Source organism: Tupaia chinensis, unplaced genomic scaffold (genome assembly GCF_000334495.1).
Source record: "Tupaia chinensis unplaced genomic scaffold, TupChi_1.0 Scaffold149658_1, whole genome shotgun sequence".
NCBI lineage: Eukaryota > Metazoa > Chordata > Mammalia > Scandentia > Tupaiidae > Tupaia > Tupaia belangeri.
In genome coordinates this window covers 452,515-462,549 of record NW_006209503.1, presented here as the reverse complement: position 1 = coordinate 462,549, position 10,035 = coordinate 452,515, and the positions used below count along the sequence as shown (strand labels likewise).

The 10,035-nt window shown below is 39.6% G+C and overlaps 1 protein-coding gene across 5 annotated transcripts in view; it reads left to right on the top strand.

Moving 5' to 3' along the window:
• ATP13A3 (ATPase 13A3) overlaps positions 1 to 10,035 on the top strand; it is a 102,383-nt gene that overhangs the window by 48,252 nt on the left and 44,096 nt on the right. For all 5 annotated transcript variants that reach the window (XR_003548395.1, XM_014585363.2, XM_014585364.2 and 2 more), the window contains one exon: positions 4,072 to 4,133. Coding sequence is in view for 4 of the 5 variants with exons in the window: in XM_014585363.2 (XP_014440849.1) it covers positions 4,072 to 4,133 (62 nt within the window). In the remaining variant the exon portion in view is untranslated. The remainder of the gene's footprint in view (positions 1 to 4,071; positions 4,134 to 10,035) is intronic.

The following is a 10,035-nucleotide window of genomic DNA, read 5'->3' as shown; positions in this document are numbered from 1 at the left end:
AGACAGAGAAGGAGAGGAAGAGGGAGAAAGTAAGCCATCAGGCCTAGGACTCAGACCACAGTTGGCTGTGGGGTAGTCCAGTGCCTTAACCACCAAGCCATCTGCCAATCCCGAGAGGGTTTGTTCTTAAGTTCTTAATTATTTATCATGCTATTATGAATTTGAAATATGGAAGGGAACCAGCAGTTAGCGTAATGGCTATGTCGCTGGACTCCCACATAGTCGACTGCGGTTCACATCCCAGACCCAGTGGCTTAGAACTCATGCCGGGTGCGTGTGCGTGCGTGCCCAAGATTCCGAGAGGAGAATGGAGGAGAAGGAGTTGCAGCGTGGCCATCCCCCTTGGGGGGTGATTTCTCGCTTTCTGTCTCTCTGTCTCTCTCTGTTTCTGGTGAGCGCACACGCCCTATAGCGAAAACCTCTCAAAATAAAAAAAAAAGAATTTGAAATATGGCTAGTGAAGCTGAGGAACTAAACTTTTAATGCTAATTTAATTAATTTAACTTTAAAAATCCATATGAGACTGATAGGTATTGTATCAGAAACTTCAGATATACAGCATTTCCATCATTGCGGTAGATAGTTCTTTTGGATAGCTTTGGTTTAGATAATCTTGCTTATTCTCTTATGACTTGAAAATGGGCAGGGAGGTGGCACACTGGTTAAGGCCTGGACTGCCACATGGTTGACCTGAGTCTTGGACCTGGAGGCTTAAAACTCATACTGAGCATGTGTATGTGCATGCGTGCCTGCCCAAAGTCCTGAGAGGAGAAAGAATTAGCAGGGCCATCCCTTCTGGAGGGTTATTTCTCACTTTCTGTCTGTCACTCTGGCGAGTGACGCCCTATAGCAAAAAAATCTCTTTTAAAAAAGTGTGGGGGGCAGGAGTCTGGCAGGTATTGTGATAAAGGAGCTGGACTCCTACGTGACTGACCACAGTTTTGAGTCCCAGGCCCAGTGGCTTGAAAAACATGTTGGACGAGTGTGCATGTGGTGTGAGGCCGAAGTACTGAGAGGAGAATGATGTAGAGGAGAATGATGTGGCCATCCCCCCTAGGGGTGATTTCTTTCTTTCCCTCTCTCTCCCTAGTGAGCACATGTACTCTACCGTAAAAATCTAAAATCGGGGGAGTGAGGAATGGGGGTCAAAGGTAAATATTCACCAAAAGATTTATTTTCTCCCCCTCCCCACTGGGATAGATAATATTCAGTATTAAAATGATTTCTGATTGCTTAATTGAGGGCACCTCTCTTGTCCAATTTTTCTTTTCTGTACCTTGTAGATACTGGCACAATACTGTGTTTTTAGGATGTTTCAATATCTGACAAAGTTTGTGAACTACTTTGGATGTGTGTTGTGTGAAGTATGTAGGTTATTAAAATGAGAACCATGTTCTGTAAAAATAGGTGTCATTGTACAATTCATTGAACTTGCTTTTTTTTTTTGAAGGAAAGAACTATAAATGATTAATAGAGTTCTGTATGTACACACATATAAAATTGAAAATAATTTAGTCTTTTTTACTAAAGAAATATCCATATTAAATTAGTAAATGTTTAATATTATGGGTTTGATATTTATATTTGTGTTAATTATAGGTAGAAGTTGGGGTCATAATTATTAAGTCTCTTGATATCATTACAATTACTGTGCCACCTGCACTTCCTGCTGCAATGACCGCTGGTATTGTGTATGCTCAGAGAAGACTGAAAAAACTCGGCATTTTCTGTATCAGTCCCCAGAGGATAAATATTTGTGGACAGCTGAATCTTGTTTGTTTTGACAAGGTTGGTTCAGTTTAATAATCATTCTCAAAGATTACATTGTGGCTTTTAAATACTTAGATCAGTGTTTTCCAGTTTCTTTGTCAGTTAATTTGCTCACATTCTTTATTGTTCCTCTAGTTTTCCTCCTCTACAACTTATTTGGCATATGCCTTATTGTCGAATATTTCTTATTTTTTGAATTTTTAAAATAGCTTTGAGTATTGCTTATTTGCTTAGATCTGCAGTTGACTAGTCATTCAGATCCAGAATTACATCTTCTTATAAGTAAGTAGTAGAAGTAGTAAAGTTTATACAATCTGTCTTTGGATAATTCTGATTTAACAGAATAGGCTCCCTACGTGTGTGTGTGTGTGTGTGTGTGTGTGTGTGTGTATATTTGAATTTATTGCTTTTAAATACTGCTGTAAGTTTATTGAGTATGTTTTAAAGTTGTGAAGGTCATCAGTTTTATGTGGAAATGACATTTGTGTACCTGTGTGAAATATACTTTGCCTCTTAGAAAGGTTTGTGTTTACTACGCTGAAATTAGTTTTCCTTTAAAAGTATTTTATTTATTTATTTATTTTATGCTAGGGGAAGTGTGTGTGCAAGATAGGTAGAGAGAGATACTTGAAAGAGAGAGGAAAAGCAAGCATCACTCAACCAGACATGGACACGTGCAGTCTCTCTCTCCTCCATTTCTCCGTCCTGTCAATCCAGGCCATGCATGCACTCATTCAGCATATTTTTCAAGCTGTTGAGGCCAGAATTCAAACTGCAGTCAGCCATGTCACATACGGCTTCTGCTGCACCACAGGGCTGGCCCTAAAATGTTCCAAGTTTCTACAGTTCTTTCCAGAATTCAAGTAGGGATTGCATTGTTTATCATTAGTCCGTCACAGTTGACTTTCCTTGCCCCTCATCCCTACTCATTTTGTAGAGGTTAGGGATATAAACCAACTTCTTCATCCCAAAGTTGATTTATTGCTTCCTCCTGATGTCATTTGTTTGGCTTCCTCTACTCTAATCACTCCCTCTTTATAGGCATCATTTATTAATTCGTGGGTTGATTGGTGCATCTGTCCATTGTTTTTAGAATTATATAAGCATGTTTCCCACTATAGAAGATGGCAAGTGAAAAAACTGTGAAGCAGGATACTAAGTAGAAGAAACCTGATGCCAAGAAGGCTGATGCCAGTGGCAGGGTTAAAAAGGGTGACTCCAAGGCTAAAAAACCCAAGAAAGGGAAGCCCCATCACAGCTGAAACCCAGTCCTAGTCCAGGGCATCGGCAGATACTCCTGATCTAACGGGTATTCCAGGAAGGCCATATACAAAAGGAAGTACTTGGGCACCAAATCCAGGATTGAAAAGAAAAAGGAGGAGAAGGTTCTTGCCACTGTCACAAAACTAGTTGGTGAGGACAAGAATGTAGGTACCCGGGTAGTTAAATTTCACAAAATGCCTACCAAAGATATGCCTTGAAAGCTGTTGAGCCACAGCAGAAAACCGTCTGGTCAGCATGTGAGAAAGCTGAGAGCCAGCATCACTCCCAGGACTATTCTGATCATCCTTACTGGATGCCACAGAGTCAAGAGAGTGGTTTTCCTGAAGCAACTGTGCAGTGGCTTGCTACTCGTGACTGGACTTCTAGTCCTCAGTCGAGTTCCACTGCATAGAACACACCAGAAAGTTGTCATTGCCATCTCTATGAAAATTGCTACTAGCAAAGTAAAAATCCCAAAACATCTCACCGATGCTTACTTCAAGAAAAAGAAGCTGTGGAAACCCAGCCACCAGGAAAGGTAGATCTTCAACACAGAGGGAGAAATACAAGACTTGAGAGCAGTGCAAAGTTGATCAGAAAATGTAGACTCGCAAATCTTACCAAACCAGAGCTGTTCCTCAGCTCCAGGGCTACCTGCGATCTGTGTTTACCCTTACTCATGGAGTTTATTTTCACAAATGGGTGTTCTAGATTTCTTGCCAAGAACCTAGTTAAATGATCATTTTAAAAATTATATAAGCATGTAAATATATAAGTACACACATGTGTCCTCCCTTCTTACATAAAGGAATCATACTGTAAGTACCATTGTTCACCTCTTTTTCCACTTTAAACATGTCCTAGAAGTCGTCTCAATCAGTATACTGAGATCTTTCTGGGTTTTTATTTTTTTATTTTTAAACACTGTATACTACTCCATCATATATACATAGTATAGTTTTTTAATATTGTTTGTTTTTTTTTAACTGAAGCATTATTCATACTTTGTGCTTGTATGTTTTTTGTTTCTCTTTGTAGACTGGAACTCTTACTGAAGATGGTTTAGATCTTTGGGGGATTCAACGAGTAGAAAGTACACGGTAATATTTGCTGAACTTGATAGTTTATTAGTTGGTTTTTAATAAATATATTAGAGTATACAGCATTCAAACATACAGAAAGTAAGACAACACAGCTGTATACCCACCATCAAGATTGAACAGTTGAGGGACTAGCAGTTAGCGTAATGGCTGTGTCACTGGACTCTCATGTAGTTGACCACGGTTCGAGTCCTGGACCTGGTGGCTTAAACTCATGCTGGGTGCATGTGCGTGCGTGCCCAAGATCCCTAGAGGAGAAAGGAGAAAAAGGAATTGTGGCGTGGCCATCCCCACTACGGGGTGATTTCTTGCTTTCTGTCTATCTCTGTCTTTCTGGCAAGCGCACGCGCTCTGTAGCAAAAACCTCTCAAAAAAAAAAAAGAAAAAAAATTGCATGGTTCAAAGTAAATTTGCACTTTAATTGTATTTTCCATGAACTTTTTTTAAGTCCCCTCATGTGAGTGATAAATGATACATACTATTTTTCCACCTTCTGCCCCTTAAAATTGTTTTTAAGATTTATCCGTGTTGGCATGTACAGATTTAATTTATAAACTTTAACTGTACCTCTTCCACTAAGGGACAGTTTCGTTTTTTTCCCTCCTTTTTCCTTTGCACTTTCACATATAGTACTACAATTAAAATACTTAAGTGGAGGGGTATGGTGGTTAAGTCACTGGACTCCCATGTTGGCCACCCACAGCCTGAGTTCGGGACCTGGCAGCTTGAAAATCACGCTGGGTGTGTGTGTGTGCATATGTGCCCAAACTCCTGAGAGGAGAATGCGGAAAAGGGATTGTGTGTGTAATTGCTAACCTCTGGGAAAAAGGGTGGTTTTTCACATTCCCTCTATCTGTGTCTCTTGGCAAGTGCATACCCTATGGCAAAAGCCTTAAAAAAAATTCTTACCCAAAACTTGTTGAGAGTATGATTGAGTTTCAGTAAGCTGGATTTCCCTAAGGGCAGAAGCTGTACTGTCATGGCACAGCCCCTGCCTCAGCTTAGCTAGGTATTAGCTAGTTGCTGACTAAACGGCTTATTCGCCCTTCCTTAGTGGATCAAGATCCTGTTATTCTACACTCTTGCCAAACTTAATGTCTTCAGACTTGTAAATTGTGTCAAATGGATGGATATGAAATGGATGTTTAATTACAATTTTATTTGCCTTTTCCTTTTTTAAAAGAATTTAGTTTTATTTATTTTTTATTATTTAAAGAATTATTTTCTTTAACTTTATTTGTTTGTTTGTTTATATTTGGCCAGAGAGGGACAGAGTGAGAAAGTGAGAAAGCAAGCCATCAGGTCCAGGACTTGAACCACATTCGGCCATGTGGGAGTCCAGCACCCCTAACCACCATACTACCTGTCAGCACCTATTATTATTATTTATTATTATTATTATTTTAATTAGCTGTAGGACACATGCTGTTCCCAGAGAGAGACAGAAAGAGAGAGGGGAACTGAGAAAGCAAGCTACCAGGTCCTGAACTCAAACCATGGTCGCCCGTGTGGGAGTCCAGCTCCTTACCCGTCATACCACCTGCTGGCCCTGCCTTCTCAATAATTATAAAGCATCTTTTTACATTTTAGAGGGGTGGTCATATAGTAGTCTTCTATAAGTTGTCTGTTTATGTCCTCTTTTTTTTTTTTAATGTGTTATTCTTGTTTATCCTACTCATTTGCTAGAAGTCCTTTGTATTTTGGGGGCAGTAAATTTTTCCTGTATTGTGTTTTGCATATGTATTCACCAGTCTCTGGCTGATCTTTTTACCTTTTTTTTTTGTTACCTTTTTTTTAAAAACCCAGACCTTGTACTACTCTAGTTGTATGTTCAAGACTCTATGTCCAACAGAGAGCCACGTGAAGCATACATGGAATCACTGCTCCAGACCCAGAGGTCTGAGTCAAGAGGGAGAGGAGGGGGTCTTACTGGGGATGTGCCTGCTAAGCCTCTGTTCTCCTTATTTATTGGGGCAAAGGAGGAAGAACAGTTCATTTTAGAGAAGGGTGCGTCTCAGGGGAGTAGTATTGATAAGGAGGGAGTAGTATTGATAAGTAGTATTGATTAGTATTGATAAATGATGCCAGAAGCTGGACAGCACACCTTGGAATGTGGAGAACACTACATACCCGTCTAATGACCTGTCATTTTCCAGGAGGAAGGCAGGAGGTTAGGCATTTTTGCCATTTTTCCTACAGTAGTTCAAAAATCCTAGGTGTTCTAGAAGCATGATGTTTCTGTTCTTTCCTGACAAGTGTTTTTGTCATTTTTCCCCCTCAAAAGTCTGTCAGATTTTGGGTTATATAGTTTTAGAGATTGTATTGCTTGGTTAATGTAATTTCAAGAGTCGTTATATCTTGTTAAATAATATGTCACACTGTGACCTTCCTTATCTCTGGTAAGTCCTGTTGCCTTAATCTACTTCATACAACATGAGCTGCCTTTTGTCTGATGTTTGACTGTTATATCTTTGTCCACAGTTTCCTCTTCCACCTTTTGTTTGCCATCACGTTCACATTTATTCAGATATTTTTGAAATTATTTCTACCATCGTCACCACAATTTTCATAAACATTTTCATATTCCTTTTTCTCTTTCTCAGTAATTATACATCTTAATCTTTTACTGTTCTTAAATTATTAGTATTCCTGCTCAGAGCCTGATTACCCTCCTTCCGTGTATGTACCTGTTGCGTAGTGTTTTGTGATTATGATTTTGGTTTATGCAATCTGTATGCTTAGATTTTACCTCAGTGTTTACAAATACCCTAACCAGTGTGTCCTGTACACTACTCCTCTGGATTAAATTGCCATCTTCTGTAACTACATTCATCAATTTTGTTTTGGATGATGGTTAACTACCCAGATTTCTACATGGACAGGTGTGTTTTCTCAGCACATTAAGAGTGACACTCCATTTCTTCACACACCTTTGTTATTGCTGTTAGAAGTTTTAGTTTCTCTTATAATCTCTTTTTTCACTGGTTGTATTAAAAATAATTTGGGGGCCAATCAGGTGGTTTGGTGGTTAAGGTGCCGGACCCCACATGGCCCACTCTACAGTTCTAGTCCCAGACCCAGCAGTTTGAAAACGCCGGGCATGTATGCATGCCCAAAATTGCGGGAGGAAAACGGGAGGTGAAGGGATTATGGCCATCCCCCTAGGGGTGTTTTCTCACTCATTTACTCACTCACTCTCTCACTCACTCACTTTCTTTGTCTGTTTTCAGTGAATGCATATGTCCTATAGCAAAAACTTAAAAAAAATAATTTTGTAGCTTTGATCTCTGCTATTTCACCCTGATCTTTTTATCTGTTTGTCCAGGACTCATACTGGTTCTTGATTCTAAGGGTTAGTATTTTTTTATGAATCCTGGAAAGTGTTTAGCCTCTTTGCCTTTCACCATGGCCTTTCCCCTGTGCTTTGTTTTCTCTTAATCTGCCAATCCTAACTGTATGTTGGAAAACAGAATTCACATGATTCTTTCTGTACTGGCTCTACCCACCTCCTGCGTTGTTCTAAATCCAGTTTTAAAATGCCAGTTTGCATTCTTTCATATTGCATTTCTTTCTTTTTTTCTATTTAGCATTATTTTATTTAACTTTTCTTATTTTAATTTGACCAGAGGGGCTGAGAGAAAGTGAGAAAGCAAGCTGCCAGGTCTGGAACTCAAACCACGTGGACCATGTGGGAGTCCAGTGCCCTTAACCACCACACCACTTGCAGGCCCCCAGATTGCCATTCTTTATTCCAAGTTTAGGGGATGCTAATTCTGTCCTCTCCGTTAACTCTCCTGGGGATCTTAGGATGTATTTAAATTCCAGCTCATCCTTAGTAGGGTTAATCTTGAGACTCCTTTGTAGCTATATTGTGGGAGCTATCCTCTAGAGGACTTCTGATTCTGCTTGGCTGAGAGCCACAGTTAACAGTGAGGCCAGATAAGCTTTATGTGATTTTCATAATTTGGGGATTTCTGGACCAAGCAGTAGTTTATTTTCAAACCCTAAACCCATCCTGGTTAGTTCAGTGGCCTTGAAACCAGACCTCCTGTGAATAAGTCCTTGCTCTGCTACTTAATGGGCTATGTACCTCGGATCCTACTTGGACTACTCAGTTTCCTCATCTGTAAATAGGGCCAATAAAATACCTTCCTATAGTGTGAGGTATCTAAAGTCCTCAGAACTGTGTCTGGCTCATAGTAACTATCAATATATGTAGATATTAGCTTTTTTTATTATTATTGTTTCTCTTTAATTATCTTTTAACATTTTTTGAAAGGCAGGTGTGTACTCTGGAGAGAGAATAACAGAGAGAGAAAGTGAGAAATCATCTTCCAGGGAAGATGGTCATGCTGCACTCCCTTCTCTATTCTCTGGGATTTGGGGCACACATGCACACACACATACACACACACACACACATACACACGCCCCAAATTGCCAGATTTGGGACTGAACCATGGAGTTGGCCATTTGGACCCAGCACCTTAACCACTGTGCCACCTCCTGGCCCCCAGTGTTAGCCATTTTTGTAAACTTGGGGCAGAAGAGACAAGCTTACCCTCGGTTATGACTTAAGGTCTGTAGACAAATTTTTTCTAGTGTCCCTGTTTCCCAAAGATGTGTAGTTCTTGAAAAGCACTGCCTTTCTTGGGTGGAGGGATGCTCTCAGTGGCAGCTCCTCACTTTATATGGGACCAGGACTTCACTTCCTATTCCTGTGTGAGTGTTAGACCTGTGTCTTTAGGGTACCGAGATGGCCTTCTCCCATCTTCTTTATCCTCCAGCACTCATGGCATCAGTTCAGGTTCACACCCCTTTTGTTTTCCTTTCACTGTTCGGCACATGTGAAAAATTTGCTTTTTTGTGAGCTCAATTTGGGATTTAAAAGGTTGCCCTCTCCCCTTCTTTTTAACAAAAAAAGATAACTAAATTATTTTCTTTCTTTTTTTTTTTTAAAAAAAAAAAAAAAATTATTTTATTTAACTTTCTCTATTTATTTATTTTAATTTGACCAGAGAGGGACAGAGTCAGAGAAAAAGAGAGAGAGAGGGAAAGTGAGAAAGCAAGCTGCCAGGTCTAAGACTCAAACAGCAGTTGGTCATGTGGGAGTCTAGCATCTTAACCACCATGCCACCAGTTAGCCCAAGTCTATTTCTTATATGTCTTCTCTGGGTATTAACTAAGCACTTACAAGTTCTAGGCATTATTTTAGGCACTGGTTGGTGCTTTCTACTTAACCCTGTTATTTGTAATTAGCCTATTTGATTCTGACAACTATAATTTCTCATAAGGTTTTATAAAAATCGCTCAGAGGAATTGTTGCAAGTCATGAGGATTTAAGCATGCACATATTTATCTCCATGTTCAACTTGCCAACTGAACTCTTTTAAATTGGTAGTCAATAATACAAAGAGTCAGGTCCACAGGTGGCGTGGTGGTTAAGGCTCTCAACTGCCAATCGCAGTTTGAGTCCTAGATCTCACTTCCTCACTTTTCTTCTCTCTCTTTCTCTGTCTCTCTCTGGTGAGCACATGTGTCTTATAGCAAACTTAAGTGATAGTACTAAGTATAATTCATTGATTTTTTAAAAAGAAATAATTAAAAAATAATGTAAGGTGTCATAAATCTGCAGGACCATGAGAAAAAGATACCTGACGGCAGAAAACAACAGATGTTGACAGAACTGAAGGACATGAGTTTCCAGGTTGAAAGTGTCCAAGTGCCCCACAAAGTTAAAGAAAAACTAAACACACTGAGAAAAAGAGAAGGTTCTAAAAGCTGCCAAAGGAAAAAAGAGCAAGGGAAAGGGAGAGCGAGAAGTAACTCATGCTACAAAGGAGAAGCAAAAGGAATGGCAAATACTAAAGGAACAAAGTTTTGATGGATTTACTTAAGAATT